Source organism: Trachurus trachurus (genome assembly GCF_905171665.1).
Source record: "Trachurus trachurus genome assembly, chromosome: 20".
NCBI lineage: Eukaryota > Metazoa > Chordata > Actinopteri > Carangiformes > Carangidae > Trachurus > Trachurus trachurus.
The window spans coordinates 11,192,702-11,210,629 of record NC_139911.1 but is presented as its reverse complement, the minus strand read 5'-3'; the positions used below and the strand labels follow the sequence as shown (position 1 = coordinate 11,210,629).

Here is a 17,928-nt window from a genome sequence, read left to right as displayed (position 1 = left end):
GAAGTCAGCATGCCGTTTTTAATCAGGCATGTGAAAAGTTGACAACACTTCTTCTCCTTTACATTTACATTTCCCACTTTGCTTTTCTTTTGTCTTTTCTTCCTTCTCTTAGCCATATAAATATCGTTTAATAATTTTTCTCTTCTTATTTATTAATTGCTTAATTCCAGTTTTTCAAATGAATAAAATATTTCACATATATATGACAAATTACAATTTCCAGACACACGATATTTCCATGACACCTGTGGTCCTCCTTAAGGCAACTCCGTCTTCCCTTTTTGGTCGCTCTGGAAACGGATGAAAAACAACATGAGGTGTCTGGTAAGTTCATCAGATGATGTGGGAATATTTTACCAGGTCAAAGTCCAGTGTGATGCCAGGTCTGGCTCCTCTGCTATGGTCTCCAGTCATCCTGTGGTGAATGGACTCTGTTGTCTGTAAAGTAGATGGTGCTGCAACCCTTCCTAAACACAAACAAGTTTACTGCTGATTCTTTAACCTGGTCAAAATTATAGCTGTCAGTGGAATTTGTTAAATGGCCTCTAAAGGGGGTTGGATACACTTATAAGGTTTTGGTTTATATTTGTCCAGGGCTGCTTGCGCAACCAAATCTTGTCCAGTATGCAGTACCATATTAGAATAGTAACATAGAGATATTCTATACTATTACTGACAAGTTCAGCTTCACATATGGGGTGCCAGGATAATACACTATCCAGAAAATTCCTTTCCGCTACCATAATGGCACTTGATAATTTTAAAACTGCAAGTAAAAGATATTTAATACCCAGGCTTGCCATATGCTTTAATAATTATCAAATTTAAAGATGAGAAGGTTACAGCAGTACTAATTGATTCTGCAGACAAAACTGAGAAACTCCCTGCAGGTCTTGCGGTGTCTGCTGGCGACAGGGCAGAGGGCACAGCAAGTGCACGACGTGTCGTTGCCGAGTCCAGGCAGGTGCCGTCGCCGGCGTAACACTACACTAATCCACGGCTGATCAGTGGAAACAGTACGAACTGACCCAAGACAAACTGGGGCACCTGCCTGTGCTCACACTGCTAATGTGAGACCCCGACGAAGATACTTTGATTTCATGCCTGGTCTTCTCCCCACAGATCTCATTATGAGAAGGTCACCATGAGGCCACCGTAGCCAGGGGGCCACAGCAGAGATGAGACGATGAACCTCAGAGATACACAGAAGTGAACATGAGACTGGAATTCAAAACATTCTTATAAGACAAGTGAAAGTCCTTGCATCCATCAGTTCTTTGCCAATGTAATGGTGTATAGTGTCCGTTGAAGAGAAGCTCTGTGGAATAATGTTTGTTGTGAAGCTGCTGTGTATTATTTGCATGACTTCTGGTGCCTCTGTGTCAGAATATAAAAAGACCAGAAATAGACAAAGTTTAGTTTACCAAGGCATAACATCTTTATTGTTATACACATAACTTCATCTCCAAAGACTTTGCACAAATCAGTGGGGTAACATGAACCTTGAGATATCAAAAGTCTCCCGCAGTTCCTCGTTACTTCCTAAAATACTCAAACAAGAACATCTGCCTTTCACATCCCCAAATGGTACATACAGTACAACCAATTAGAAATAAAGGTTTTTTTTTTCCACTGTCAAACATTATCATATGTGCATTACATTACCAATTACAAACAAGTTATATTCATTGTCAAAATACAGGTGTGCAAATTGTTAGAAAAATACCAACTCATACCAGATTCTGGATTGTGCTCTGTAAAAATCCTTACAAATAGTATATAATAATCTATATATAAATGTCTCCAACATGCAATGTTGCATTTCAAAAAAATATCCCTTAAACAGGCTGTTCTGAACCCTCCGAAACTCCAGTCTTCACCATGCTCGTGTGAAGATAGGGACAAGAAAAAAAGAGGGCAAAGAAAGGGTGAAGAATTTTGTGTTGATCAATAATATATATTTTTCTTGGTCTGCTTTTATTTTGTAGGTTTCAGTAGTTAAATCTTCTGGTAGTTATATGGACGGTTTTGCAAACATCTTATTGGCTCAAACATTCTCCAAATGTAACGTGCTGCTCGTTTTGTAACACAAAATCTACTGTGAACTTCAAAACTGAACTGCAGCGAAGAAACCCAAAGCCATATTAAAGCCCTTTTTTTTTTCTTTTTTTTTTTACGATGACCAGTGTTCACAAACACATCAGTTGTACAATGAATAAATAATTAATCTTTGTAGTGATGACAGTAAATGTCAACCATATAAATAACCACTTTTAAAATTAAAGAAACTCATGCCATACCTGCAACAGAGACTACAAACAGCTACGATGAGGCAAGTCCAAAGCATGATTCAGGTGATGACAACAGTCAGAGTATCCCCACACAACAAAGTTAAGACAAGGATGGCGTCTCTCCCCCACCCCCCACCGTCCTCATCTTTTTCTGAGGTAAACAGTCGTACTGTTAAAGACTTTTAAAAAGGCATCTCTGCTTCTCCCTGGTGCCACATTCCCCATGGCCTCAAACTTGAATAAATTCAACAAGACTGTCCTGATCCAGTCTCATAAGCACGCAAAGCACTGCTGGGCCAACAGAAGCAGCTGTGTGAACTGCGTCTTTGCATCTTTGTGTTATATTAAAACAATGAAAGCAAATAATAGAATGAAGGAAATTCCAGCCAAAATGGCCCAAGCGTGAAATTATTTTCCTTCCGATTCAATAAATAACATAAGACATTTGCTACTTCACTCTCAACCTCCTTTCTAAACACAATCCCAGCTGGTAATCAACACACTCTCCATTCAAGCATAATTCAAATTATGAGAGTTTGACTAAATCAATGGAACATAGGATTTTTATAATAGTACAACCACATTATTATTATTTTTTTTTTGCAAAATATAATATAAACTTTCCTTTGAAAAAAATAAAACATATTGCACTTTCAGTAACATGAACGTGTAATGTCAAATTACAACTCAGCTGTTAGAACTTAGTAAAATTTAAAAATAAAAAGGGAAAACAATTTAATTTACTCATTCTGCGATGAGAAATTTTCCTTTCAACTATAAGCGTATGACTGCAGGTAACCAACATTCAGAGAACAACGATGAACGAGAAAATGCTACGATAGAACAGAAAACAAACAAAAAACAAAAAAAGTGTTAAAACTGTACCATGCAATGGGGAGTGTTTTAAAGCAGTGTATCCTGGGTAACAATGGATGGAGCTCGAGAGAGCTGCGGTGACGACTGGGTTAACCGAGTAAGACTGGCTAGTGACCGTGCTAGCACTGACTGCTGGCAACGGTCTCGCCCAGTTTCCTGTTGCAAGAGTGGTGTGAAGCCCAGAAAATGCTCCGAACACCCGAGCACGCTCCCGCTGCGACTGTCCTCCTCTTCCCCCACCCGACCGCCGGGCTCACATCTCCCCATCAAAACGTCAGATGGCAAAATAGAAAGGCAGCTGTTTGCTCCCGTCATCTAAAAGTGCATCTCCACACTCTTCCAGCAAAGTCCATCAGCCCACCGCTATCTCTGCCAAGGCAGTGGGAGTGGGCTATAGAGACTAGTGCTTGGATCAGCACACGTGTGGGTTTCAATTACTTTTTTTTTTCAGACTGTGTATGTTTGGTTGCATTTTTTTAATTTTCCTTTTTTTCTTTTTAACCTCACTAGACACAACATTTCACCTCAGCTTTTAGAGAAGCCAAAGGAGTGCTAATTCACGGGGCTGGCCCTAAAGAAGGCCCAGGACAGGTTGGTGTTAGTGATGCCTTCCTTACGATTCTCTTCAGTGTCACGCTGATTCCCTACCTACGGCCACCCCCGTGTCCCACTGGCGCCATTTTCATTTTTCAAGGCCGGCGATGCAACTGTACCGGTTGCCATGGTTTCACTGCAACATAAAAAACAGTTCATTTGGATTTAATTGGCTCCTCCTTGTCACATTGCAGGGACACTTTGTAGCAGAGGACACAGAAGACATGAGTAAAAAGGGGAAATTCACATTCAAGTGTGTGTTCCTTATCACATAAGATAGTAAAAGTGTTTGGAAAAATAAAGGAACTTACCAGAGAAACTGCATCATCATGTCAGAAAATGGACAAATATAATTGCAAGGCCAATATTCAACAGCATTACCATAGCAACAAGGATTGAGTTGGGACCCTGAAAAACATGACATCAAGATTAAATATAACATAGGCCTATATACAACAATATCAATAGACCTGTACTGCTTATATCTTCTCTTCATACATCAGTTGAGTAGAAAAAATTAGGCTACCATTAAAATAATGTAACAATAAGAGCCTGTTAGCTTATCTTAGCTTAGCTTAGCACAAAAGTGGAACAGAGCATTCAGGTAGCCAGGCTCTGTCAAAATTCAGGAAATAAGAATAGTATTGATGTGTTGATTACTGAGCTATGGACGGATGTCTGGCAGCTACAGGCATGAGGGTGGTATCGAGAGTAGAAGTGAAAAAACATATTTCCCAAAATTTAGTTGAAATTTTTTTTTGTAAAAAAGTACTCACTGTTTCTTCTGTGTTTTCTGCAACCTCCATACTGCCTTTCTTTGTGTCTGCGAGGCTCTTTGGCTTTAGGGAATCCTGCTTCCTGAGTTTGGGGTCGCTCTTGCTCTCCCGTATGGAGGCTGGCTTAGGAGTGGGGGTACTGAAGGACCTGGGGGGTTGTGGGGGCATACGTGCCAGGGCCAGGGCACTAGGCTCTTCTTCTATATCCTCCTCTGGGTCGGGGGGAGGAGGGATTCTTGTCGGGGTCTTGACATAGTAACTGTGGTACTCGCTGTGGAGCTGACCGTTGACTGGAACTGCTGGAGGCTGCGCAGGAGCGGGGGCCGGGGCAGCCTGCTGAGCCTTAGCAGGTTTTGCTGGAGCGTCAACGTGCACGTGAGAACTTTTGGGGCCATCGACGACGGACAGCCGCTCTTCTTTACTCAGCTTTCTGCTGGACCGCTCGTCCTTGCTGGACTTGTGACTATGTTTCTCTTCTTTGCTCGTCTTGCGGGAAGATTTTTCTTCTTTACTGGATTTGTGGCTAGAGCTGTTGGCGACGTGACCTTTCTTCTTGCTGGAGTGAGGCGAGGGGGGAGGTGAGGCTCCAGAGCTGGTCACGGGAGGTGAGTGGGGAGGAGTTGTACCTTTGCGGTAGAAGTGGGGAGAATCTTTCTCGGAGCCTTCCTTGGAGCCTTGCTTCTCCTTCTTTTCAACTGGGACCTCTTTAATCTCCACGGGCTCCTTGAACTGTTGCTTTACGTAGTCAGGTCCTGTAAAGTCGAGAGAAGTGACACATTTTACATGACAAATAATCAACACAGACCTGTAGCTACACCTGTCAAAGACTTATGTGATTCCATTAGCTAAGCTTAACTAGGCCAATCACCCATTAGCTCTGGCTTCACATTTACCTTGAGAGCTCAACAATAACTAGCAATTTTGTATTATTAGTGCTTTGTGAGCTTTATAGGCGCAGGTAGGTCTGTATTGTGTTGATTGTGCAGTGCCAGGCTCTCTGTTTCTCCCTATTTCCAGTCCCTATGCTACGTTAACAGGCCACATGCTGTCATATTGTACAAATATACCCATGGTATCTATTTTCTTGTCTAAATGGCAAAAAAAAAAGAAAAAAGGTAGTGAACTATTCATTTATTGATCCTGGAAATACCTTCAGAACAGTGTTAAATGTAATGGTAAAAAATGAGAGGCACAAACTAGTGCGGATTCCTCCCCCGCTCAGACATGCTGATAGTACAACATGCAGGCCCACCAACTTTCAAATGCGCTCTAATAATAATTATCTGAGGTTCAGACATAGTTCAATGACGACACATGGGATTACCAAGCCCTGAAACAAAGCTAATGCTATTCTGAAATGTCTTATCCAGCCACTGTCCAAGAAACCAGTTTAAAGAATGGATGACTTTTATTTTCTGTCCATCTTCCCTGACCTGATAGTGGCGCAGAGTGCGTTCGATTTAAACTAAAGATGACCCCAAGCAAAGTTTCTTTCAATTTAAATATTCATGAATCAACATTATATATGCAATCATTCTGCAGAGACTAAAGGATGGAGGGAGAGGAGGAGACAGAAACAGACTGATTAATGCAGGGTCACAAAGGAAGCCTCCTCTGCAGGCTCATCTTTATCATCAGCCACTCTCTTTTATCAGTGTGTTGTTTTCTGGAAAGATCCTCGTCAGTTCTGAGCATCCAACCAACATGGTTGTCTAGATAAAGTGTTGACCCCAGGAGCAACATTGGCCATTTCAGTCTGGGGAGGCTTGTGTTGGATACGTCCAATCATTCTCTCCATCACGAGGTTCTATCTGTGTTTTGGATTTTCATTATGGACATTAGGTCCTCTAATGTGTGGACAATAAGGCCTTAATCTGAATGTAAATGCCCCTTTCCATGTGAGAAAAATCACACTTCATCTGCCCCTTTGTTCTGCGCTGAATTAATATTTATTGGCGACATCAGGCTCTTTGTTTGCTTTTTTCTCTACATCTCCTAAATTAGACGGTGTCACAGTGACAAGATGGGGACAATGCTGCTTTGTTTGAAGAACATCAGATGGTATGAGCAGAAAAGCATCCTCTGCATCTCATAGAGCCAATATTGAGACAAATTTTATATATTTTTTGAAAAACGGACCTTTAACATTAAAATATTTAGCTTGATCCACCCTTGCATGAACAGTCAGTGTAAGATATCTGGTTCTGATGTATTCCCCTTGGTGCATTCAACATTGATGTTCAGTTATTGGGTTGGAGAACAGGTTCATTTGTGAGATAAAGCCAAAGGATGTGCAAAAAATATACCACCAATTAGGTTTGTGCACTGTAAGTCAAAAGGACAATGATATTGATTTAGATTTACCACTTGTCACTTCTAGGAACAATTATGCAAACATCAAATCCAGAGGGGAGCAAGTGTATCCAATCCTACATCAGCGTAAAAGGCCTTACCGAGTAATCTTTTGGGCCTCAGTACGTATAAGCTCAAAGTATTTTTCAGCTGCATGGCATTCCTAATTTGTTTTATAACAACCACCACCACCACCACCAATAAGACCCACTACAAAGCGACAGAGGGACATCTGCAGAGCTTAATATATCTGCCAAGCTTAATTTCACACCATAACTCAGTAAGAGTTAGGGCTCCATGGGCGGGCCCAAGCAATTTCACTCTGTTTGGGGACGGATTCCTGCGAGGGGTTCCAGGCATTTTCCGGATGGTTCTCGGCACTAAAATGACCCCGAGTTGTACACTCACACAGGATTTCCACTGCACTTCTGCAGCCGTGTTCAAATCCACAAACCCCCAATATTCATGCAGTAAATTATAGTGTTTGTATATTGTAGAATGAACTGGGAAACTGGAAAAACACACCCTCTGAGATTTGATCGTTACTTATTATTTAAACTCCAGTCTGGTTGTTTCATAGTTATTTATGCACGTGTAGCTCCTCTTGTGACGAGTGAGTTAAGATTTATTGGACGTACTCCTCCAAGGAATCCTGTCGGGTCAGCTGTAGTGGGACTCAATTACCCAAATGGCCGTGGTGTTTCTTTCATCTGAGCATTGATCAACTGGGCTGAGTCTGCAGCCTTCTAAAGGGGGTCACTAAAATAGACCAGAGTGGGAATAAGTCATGACCAAGACTAAAATAATCAACACAAACCTAAATAAGCAAAAATAAGGATCTGAATTTCAGCATTTATAAAGCAAATCTTAAGAAAATACAAATATTTGACACCGTCATACTGTAAATACTGTCTTATTTTTTTATCCTCATCATTGTCTCTTTGAGGTTATTAAAGACCAGCTTTTGTTTAAGCTGCAGGTTGCCAGTTCTGTTCATGTTAATCCATAGCACATTTTCTGCTCCAGTGCACTCTGAACAAAACACACACGCTGACACATGCGCACGCACACAAACACACACACTCACACACAAACATGATCATATACTCATGCAAAACAGAACGGATTGGCTGTTTAAGTCCCAGCCTAACCCCAACTGACCTTAATATGAGACAAACAGCAGTAACGAGAGGGGAGCTTCAATGGGACCTCGTGTGTGTACATAGATGTGTGTGTGTGTGTGTGTGTGTGTGTGGTTATTACATCTGTTGTCACTGTGCATTAGACTGGATTCAGGTGAAGATTCAAAAGGGAGAGTAGTTTATAATCTAATCTGGTGGATCCCAAAGGTCAAAGGTCATTTATCCGTTTTAAGTCAAATATGAAATATAATTTCCACCAATTTGAAATCTCCTTTTTCATATTCGGCGCTGACTATCAAACACTGACCCGAGGCTGTTGCTGCTACGTGAATGATGACAGGTCTTGGCTGCTGCCTTGGCTTTACATCCCTGTCAGATGCACAGAACACTCACCAGAGACAGAAATATACATTTCCTACGGCAAGCTGTTTGCATAAATGTTTCAATGTGTCCATGTGTCAGAAATAATAAATAACATGTCTTCCAATTGATAGTGACAAGCATTTGCATTTTCCTGGTTAGAGTTCTTTGTTGTTATGATGCATTTGCTTACATACTATTCTCTTCACATTATTCAGATGTTGTGTTATATATTAATCTGTTCTGTGGGTTGTGCTCTCAGTCTGTTCTCCACACTTTTATATTTAAGATTCATGACTCAATTTTGTAGCTTTTTTAGATTTTCTCTTTCCTACTCCTACTCACACTGGCAGATGGACAAGGGTGGTGGTGGGGGGGGGGCTGTCATTGTTTGCCCAGATTACATCTACCGCTGTGTGGCACAAACAAATACTCACATACTGTACATATGCACTAACACACAGACATGCAGAGAGCCTACAGTGCGTCGCATTGTCTGTATCGTTTGACAGTGGCCACATGCGTGTAATTACTGACATGTAACTGACGGATAGGACAGAAGTGAAAGAAGATAAATCCGGATGAGGAAACTTCAGAGTTTGGAGCATATTCCATTCCCATGTAATGGATGTGAGTACATCTGCATATTTGAGAGTAAGTACTGCTTTTGTTTCTGTCATACAGCGCTGACATATAATTACAATCATTACATAAAGGTAGTATCTCATTAACCTTCTGTTATTTCAACAAGTGGCACTTTGGAAATCATTTTGAACCGAGATCTGATTATCCTTTGTTGTTTTTTTTAAATCTTGATATTCTGTATCCTTGAAAGTAATAAGAAGTTTCACAATAAGTTCTTTGCTGGTGTTGAACTAATGTCCTAAAACGTTCTCCTCGACACCTGCTGCTATGAATATAAAGCAGCACCTGCTCACGTCTGGTTTTCAGCCCTGACAGCTCCAGGCTTTTATGGTTCCACCTGGTCTGAGCGTACCTTGACTGGGTCAAACAGGGCAGAGTGGGATCCCTGCTGAGCCCCCCGCTACCCACCCTCCCTCCCTCCCTCCCCGCTCCTGTCACCCCCCCTGACAAGCCGCCACCCTCCCAACCCCTCCCGCCCCCCTGACCCCCACAACCGGCTGAAGGAAGGGACAGGTGCTCTGCGACAGCCCCGGAGAGGAGCGAGCGCGGGGCCGAGCTCCTCTCAGTGCGTAAGGATTCCAGCTATGTCTCCATTAGACTCCAGTGAGCACACATCGGCACCAAATATAGCCCAATTAACGTCACGTCCGCAGGCCACGCCCAGCTAACCCTTGCTGCTCCCCCCTCCAGGGTGCTGTGTGTGAACCAATCATAAAGGTCAGGGTCCTGTTCGCCGTGACCCTCTCTTCCCTTTTGAAGTGTACTCTCCCAATCTGGGTGATAATCTGCTATGAGTCGGAAACGCCAATTACAAACAACAAGGGGTTTAGACCCCTGGTTGTTACCCTAGAGGACTTATTAGATGCCGAGGGAAGGGGGCGAGAGAGAATACTTCCACTGCAGAGGTGTTGAAGAAGCTGGGGAGATCAGTCGCAAAAGGTTCCTCTCTTAACAATGCTATCGTGATAGAGCGACTATGTTTAACTGTGATGTTTGGACACACAAGGTGATCAACAAAGAAAAAAAAAAAGATTTTCCACTGACGTTGCACTTTTTTTTTCCTACACAAGACACAGTAGCCTACTTTTTTTTCTCCACTAGTGGTTATTTTGCCTGCAAGCTCAAAATGAGGGAAAGTGTTTACACTGAAACACAGGTCAAATTATGAATCAGCAATAAACAAAGAAGTAGGACATTCTGGAGTCTACACACTGCTCTGACTGTATTTTCTTGGAAAATGTAATTCATATTAACAATGTTTTGTCAAATACAGACTTGCCAAAACTAAAAACACCTAAAAATAAAACATTAAAGGATGGAAAATGGATTTGACCTATTACAGGTGCCTGTCTGTCTTACCAAGGCTTACCAGACATATGCCTACGTAACCAAATGTTCAAACGGTGCAGATCGGATGTCGCCCCGCGTTGCACATTATTATGACATCGTCCACTCTTTCATTCATGATCTGACTTATAAGGCAAGAACACTCTCCGGTCAGACTTGGAAACCAGAGATCGTCCTGCTGGCCAAGCATGACCACTGTTTTCCACAACACAAACAAGCCGCAGGATGTCTCTGGCCTGGGCTGGTCATTTCTGTGGCTTAGTGCGGGGACATGCTTGAATGGGTCCCATTGTCAATCTATTTGTCACTCACTATTCTGTGGTGGCCTTTGGCAAGAGCCCAAGGTCGGGTAGATCATAGGCCTAAATATATTACGCGTGGTGTAGGAGGCAAGGCGGATATATGTCTTACACTGCAAATAAAAATAAACAAAAAAGCATAATCTATTACAAGATCAATTGAGCCTATATATGCCATAATTTAAAGAACAGCCAAGTAGTTTTCTAATGAGTGCTTGAATGAGGCACTGCACATTAAAAAATGTAATCGCTCCTGGTCCGATGTCGCCCTCTCTGTGACCTGCTGCTGCACCTCTTAACCCTATGGTGTACTGCTCTTTAACCAACAGCGATCACACACTTTTTGCAGTATTGTATGTCCAGCATTGCCTTGTAAACTCAGCTTACCTAGTAAATGAACTAAACAGAGTTCAGCTGACAGCCTACGCTGTGAGCTGCTGTATAGTATGGCAGAGTGCCTGTTAAACCTTCAGGCAGGAGAAAGATGAGAACTGCTTGGTATTAGGAGCAGGAGCCCTTGGTGGGTTTCCTTCACCACCTCTTATGTACCTGTGGGCCATGTCTGCACTGCACTTGCACATAAGTTTGATACGATCTGAAGAAAGATGAAAAAAAAAAAAAAAACGTTTTGCTTTCACACTTTTTTTTTGGCAGATTGTAAGAAAGCAAATTTTTAGAAAGTATTCAGAGCTGTTACAATAACAGCTCTTTGAGAGCTAGGACAAGGCTTCTATCTAGAAAACAGTAGTCTGCTTCAAGCAGGCTCTGCTTTGTCTCAGGACTAACACAGTCCTCCATTGTGGTGTTTGAAATCATCCTCAATACCTCTAGTCTTCGATTACAGTCCTGGAACACCAAACCCCTACGCTTTTGTACACCCAGAACAAGCTCATTACTGACTCACACAGAGCCCATGTAAACAACTCTAAACTGTGCAAACATCATTACTCATACAAAGTACCTAACCTCTTACCAGTTTACCAGTTCCTAAAAACATGGTTTGATTTTTTTGAGTTCTTCTTGTATTGTTTCACTTCATGGTCCATTTTAAAACAAAAAACAATTAATCTGATTGGTCAAAATTAATTATATATATTTTTTAAATTGATAAGAGAAGTGAATTAAATTATTGATATCCAACAAGAAAAAAGTAAAAAACAAAAACAAACAACCAACAAACTCAATAGCCCACGAGACAGAGGATGTTTTGGTGTTATGCACATTACGCATCTTTCCCATATTTTCATCAATTCAGTAAATTCAGGGATAATGCCGACCCAATCATTGGCAGTGGGTGTCTCTGGTCTCTGCTATTTCTATGTTGTGGCTAATGGATATCATAGTATGAATGGATGAACTGGTTGCTTGAAAATGCTGTGGCTAACAAAAGGGACAGTGAAGGTAGGGGGGTGGGGGGTGTGGGGTGGGGGTTTGGAATAGTTTGGCTGGATAAATGTAGCAATGTTGGCAATGAACCACTAGTGTGTTAAAGGCTCCCTCAAGGCCTTTGCAACAGTCTTAGCCATGACTGTAATGTCTATAATGTCTGAAAACCTTGTCTAAAACTATTCTTGCATGCGCAGCCAAACATTCATGCACATTTAGCCACTTGAAATAGTCAAAGGATTGTATTTCACCCAGCGCAGTGAGCACATCTGACCTTCTCAACCCTCCCGTGCACCTGCAGTCTGAGTTACTGAGACGGAGGGAAAGTATCATGAGTGACTAACATTTCCGCCACTTGGCGAGCACTTACTCTCCCTGAGGCTGCGCGGTGTCTGCACTTTGCCACTACAGGAACATGCTTTACAAAACAGAGTGTGTTGTGTGTATGAAGGTTTGTCCTTAAAGGTTACCTGGTTGGTAAAAGTTGGGGGAGAGTTCCCTAGCAACCGCCCTGGCGATTTCAGACTCGTGCACAGCGGAGACGGCGGCCTGGTCCGCAGCCTCACTTTTTGTCCTGGCATGGGCCGTTCTGGAGAAACACAAGCAGACAGTATTAGACGATACTGCATAGATGTAAAAATATAAAGTAGATAGAAACTCCTGTGGCCAAAGAAAGTGTTACAGAAACAAACACATGTGACATTTTTCTATAATACCGGTATAAAAGTTGTTCATTGGTGACAAGTGTGAGCAACCATGTCATCCATGGCACTCTGCCTCATCAGCAGGGTTGACATAACAGTGTCTGTTTGCTTTCTTTTTCTCTTTCTTCCTCCTCCTCCCTCTCCCTCTCCTCATCTTTGAGCTGTATCACTCGGCCTGTCCCTCTTGGGGATAACGTAACACCTCCCCTTGCGCTTCTATCTCAAATCCAAATCCTGATTTTCCAAATGGAGCGCAGCCACATCCAAGCAAGACCTTAATCCAGTCTGGAGCACTGCACTGCTGCTGGACCGCAAGGGAGCAGTGCCCCTAACGCACATACACGCACACCAAAACACACACTTCTCATATCATATCATATCATATCATATCATATCATATCATATCAAAACTTGTCATATCCTATCAAAACGTATCATATCATATAATATCATATCAAAACTTATCATATCGTTCTACACTTCCTGCTTCATCACTTTAGAGAGAGAGAAAAAAAAACCATAGCCAGGCCTAAGCACCAGCGTAAGGTTGGAGGTTGCATCCACATCTGGTGAACTCAAAAACGAAAAGGCAGAAGAGTAATGTGTTTTGGGATCAATGTGAGCTTAGCATTAGCACTGAGAGGTATTATGGGTGCGTACCATGGTGAGACAGACAGAGGCTGGGGGGTGACCTGCTTAACAAATCCCTTGAAAACTCCACCAAGAGATACTGTACATGATCACATGTTTGTACACATGCAAAAAAAAAAAAAAAACGCACGACTGCCGACACCTGCTGTGACAGAAAACGGCGAGAGAGGGAGGATGTTTTTCTACTGCTGCCACCGCATTCCCCTTTTTAAAAGACCTAATTATGCAAGAGTATGACATGCATCAGTTCAACCCAGAGGATTAGTCACTTATGTATGAACAGATAGATAGCGATGGAGCCGGGACAGCGAGCGCTCAGACAATACATGACGGTGCAACATGGAATGCACAGAACCAGATGGGTTGTCCAAGTATCAGTGAGAGTATTGACAGCTGTGCCTCATGCCCTGCTTAACCCCACTCATCCATCTTCCTCTCCCTCCGTCTTTCACTATCTCCTCCTCTCTCTTTCAATCAATGCTCTTGTTTTTTTTTCGATCCTTCTTCATCCCGCATCCCCCACTCCTCCCCTCCCTCGTTCTCTCTCTCCCTCCCTCCGTCCCTCCGTCTGTCTTTCTGTCAGAGTGACCCCAACGGACAGATGTCTCTATTTCCGACCACTTCTCTGTCCTTGGACTCTGGGCCGTCCTGTTTTTGATGCGCTGGGACAGTGAGATATTAAAATGCATGAGGAGCCATATGCTGGCAGGAGACATGGACTAAATAAGTCCCCGTGTCCCCCACAGACAAGAGGACACACTGAGAGTCTGTTCACGGACACACAGCCTCTGGAAACCAGCTGTGGGTTTTTAAGAATTTAAAAACAGCAACAGACAGTAAAACAGACAAGGCTTTGCTTCTTGCCCCACACTCCTAGCAACAAGTAGGAATTCGACTGGTGTTTTATGGTTAAAACTGACATTAAAGCATTCCAGTTACATCACACAGCTGACACGTATACTTCAGACGTCCATTTGCCAAACATGCTACATCAAGGACATACATGCGTCTATTTCTGAAATGTGTGAAATGTGCAGCCGAGTGAAAGGAGGCATGAATGCGTCATACATGTATACAGCAGCGTGCCCATGGCATATACGAAGGATCTTAACAGTTCCCTTTAGGTAGAGTGGGCATTAAGTCACGGGCACACTCGGGAAGCCAAGTAGACTGTTTCCCAGACAGGATGTCTGGTGGTGGGAGGTGACAAGCAGAGAATGATGGGGACAGAAGTGTGACAGAGCAGTGGGACAAGAGGAGAGTGAAATGGAAGGCGAGAAAACATGGGCATGTGGAACGAAGAGATGAAAGGGTGGTTAGTTTTCTTCCCGACATCAATAAGTTTAACCTTATAGACTCTGTTTATTCAGCTAATGCCAAACGCTAAACATGCCCCACCATCCAGTGTTCACTCTCCTTTTAGATCTGTCTCGGCTCCCATTAAATGTCTGAATCTGTAAACCCAAAACAATGAGCATGAAGGTTGATACAGGAAACTACAGAATTAATAATCCCAATACATGACAAAAGAAATTTGAGTTACTGTTGATAAAGTAGATGTTGGTTTTAGCAGCTTAAAGTGTGACTGTGTGACTAACTGTCCCATTTTTAGATGTAATTATGACTTCAATTGTTCGTTGATAAAGATTCAAGGTTCAAGTGAGAAATTGCAGGTATAGACATCAATATGCAAGCTCATGATTGACCTCTGGGAAAGTTTTAAGTCTCATAACTTGTCAGACAGTCTGCAGGCTCCCTACTTGAAGCCGATCTGCCTCTGAATATAAAGCAACACCTGTTCACGTCTAGTTTTGGGCTCTGCAGGTGTTCCGGTCTGGTTGAATGCCGGGGATGGGTCCAAGCAAATCAAGGTATTTGAATCCATAAACGCACCTGCTGGCACAAATGCAAATATCACACACACACACACACACACACAGACAGACAGACAGACACACACAGTTTGCAGAAATTTGGAGAGAGTGTATAGGGGGAGCATCGACTTTGTAGCAAACCGTTTTGGACTGAGGCTCCTTTTGAAAGATGAGATTGATGAAGGGCCGGTGATCCACGGCTGTTTCATTACTGTGACGAATGAATTGTGGCTGAAAGTGTTGAGTCAGTTTGGCAAGCAACAGTGCGGATGCTTTTTCTCTTTGTAGAATGTGTGTGTCCGACGTGTGTGAGCGTTTTTCAGATCGAAGGTGACGGCGAGAAAAACGAGGGGGGGGGCAAAGGTATGGAAATGGAAAATGGGAAAGACAGAAACTGGAGAGAGCGAGAGAGAGAGCGTGAGACGGATTGCCCCTCTGAAGACTTCTGGATATTTAGAACTGCTGAGGCACGCACCTCAGCCTCTCTAATTTTACTGTAGGATTAGATTTCAAACCCCAGCTCCCATGAGGCACAGTGCATCCTCCTTTAAGGTTCGTCATACCTCGACCTCCCACAGGATACAGTATGAGTGTGTCTGTATTATGCGGCCGATTGTGTGTCATTGTGTATCGAGTGTGTGAGCTGATTCCCCCGAGTGAAGCTTCAGTCCATCACTCCCCGGGCTATGGCCTATTTGAGGAATCTCCTCCACTCACATATGCTGACACAGTTCTGCAACCCCCTCCCTTCACTTCTTGGCCTCCTCTACCCCTCTTTGCTTCTACCGATACCCCCCCCCCCCCCTTCTCTTTTCCTCATCTTCTTCCCTCTATCACTTTGACCCATTCCCCCCTCCCCCCCTTTGCTCCAATCTTGGACTGCTGACTGCTTCAGTATATAATAAGACAGAAGATGAGTCTTGACCTTGTGTGTGTGGGAAACATCGGCGCTCAACAATCTTGCTCCAGAACTCCATCGCTCTCTTTCATCGCCCACGACGATCCAAGAGAAAACTACTACTACCACAGCAAGAGTCGTATTTTGAGAGCACGCTCCATTTGGGCGGTGATGCTCCGGCTCTGAGTGCACGGATCTGCTTTGTGAAAGGATATTATACATCAACAGAAATGACTGGCCTGTATCTTGCCCAGACAGTCCCCAGGTCCAAAGCAGCAGCACAGAATATCACAGAAAGTCTGAACAAATTAGCACTTAGGACTTAGCCTGCCCCGCGCATATCACTTGTATTCGTGCAGGCCTGCTATTGAATTCCCGCCTGGTGCTAATTCAGGATTACTCAAGCATGACTAACACCATTAGTGGTTAGCTAAAACCGACTCTGAAATTATTCAGGAATTATTCCTGGGCTGAGGTCTGCGCTCATATTACCGGGGGCTGCAGAGGTGGGGGTACAATGGCTATAGCAAATGAGGCTTTTAAATGGGAGACAGAGTGGCTGTTATTATGAGATAAGCTAACTTTATCCTGAAGGAAGGACTATGGTACTGTATAATGATGAGAATATTAGGGCATGTTCCTGTTAAAGAGATACAGTGTAGTTGAAGATTTCACATTTTAAAACATCAGGGTGGTTTGGCAGGCAGGGCCAGCACACCGCTTGTCTCTTTTCTATCCTGTTCCAGTAAGAGTAAAAATGCTGAAAATAGAAAAGCAGTGCCTCGTGTCAATTAGGCTTAATGAATTTTACCCAGTCTTATGACTGCCTGGGCAAAATATGCCTCCTGAATAAGCTAACTAACCCTAACCCTGTCTGACAATACACCTGAATATGCAACATTTGTCTAGTGTATAAACAACTCAACTTGGGATAAATAGAGAAAGTACTGTAGCAGCATCACATTATAGGTGCATCATAGCTCTAAAAATCTGTCAAGTGTGTCTGAACATTTTCACCAGCTGCACTGGTCAGTTGCACTGACATTTAGTAGCTCTATTTTATGTGTTTGTTTTATGGTTGTTATCTTTCCCACCGGCACTCTGTGAAAACCTGCCCCTACAAGAACTCGGATGTTATTCTTCCCAGCCCTGAAAGGCCCAACCCAAACCCAGCATCACCAACAGAGGTAACCACTTCACCACCCTCCCCTCTGTAACTGGTAAAAGCCTAAGACACCATCATAAAAAGCCCAAAAACATTGGTTTTGGCCTGGCTCAGAATGGATAAAATGGACATGGTACGTTGCATTGTGGCTGAAGCATGACTGGGAACCATCCTTTTTCTGTCACTGAATTAACTCTCTGAAAGGACACATAAACAACAATGTCTCCAAGAAACATGTCCTGCGCTGTGACAGATGTGCTGCCAACAGAGCAGCTCCGTCTCCCTCCTGCATTTTAGGCCAGCTGCAAGTTAAAACAGTTAGGAGTCACAACAGTACAGTACATGATGTTCGGCTGCACCCAAGTGAAACCGAAGTTGACACAGTATTGCAACCATTGTAAAGATTGTTAGTCTTGCGGCCTGTAAAGCCACTTGATCAAATGCAGCGGGGTGTGACGATATGAAAAACATTTGCAAAGTTGAAAGATCTAGATCTACCAGTCAGGTTGCTTTTAGGAAGCTTATTTGCTTTCTGGCTAGGAGTTCCCTAAAAAAAAAGGATGTTACT

The 17,928-nt window shown here is 43.0% G+C and overlaps 1 protein-coding gene across 1 annotated transcript in view; it reads right to left on the bottom strand.

Moving 5' to 3' along the window:
* Positions 1-1,746: 1,746 nt before the first annotated feature.
* jph1a (junctophilin 1a) overlaps positions 1,747-17,928 on the bottom strand; it is a 30,762-nt gene continuing 14,580 nt past the window's right edge. The window contains exons 3-6 of the mRNA XM_083995796.1: positions 12,539-12,657; positions 4,538-5,289; positions 4,073-4,169; positions 1,747-3,897 (exon numbers count right to left, since the gene is read on the bottom strand). Of these exons, the coding sequence (XP_083851922.1) occupies positions 4,089-4,169; positions 4,538-5,289; positions 12,539-12,657 (952 nt within the window). The 3' untranslated portion in view covers positions 1,747-3,897; positions 4,073-4,088. The remainder of the gene's footprint in view (positions 3,898-4,072; positions 4,170-4,537; positions 5,290-12,538; positions 12,658-17,928) is intronic.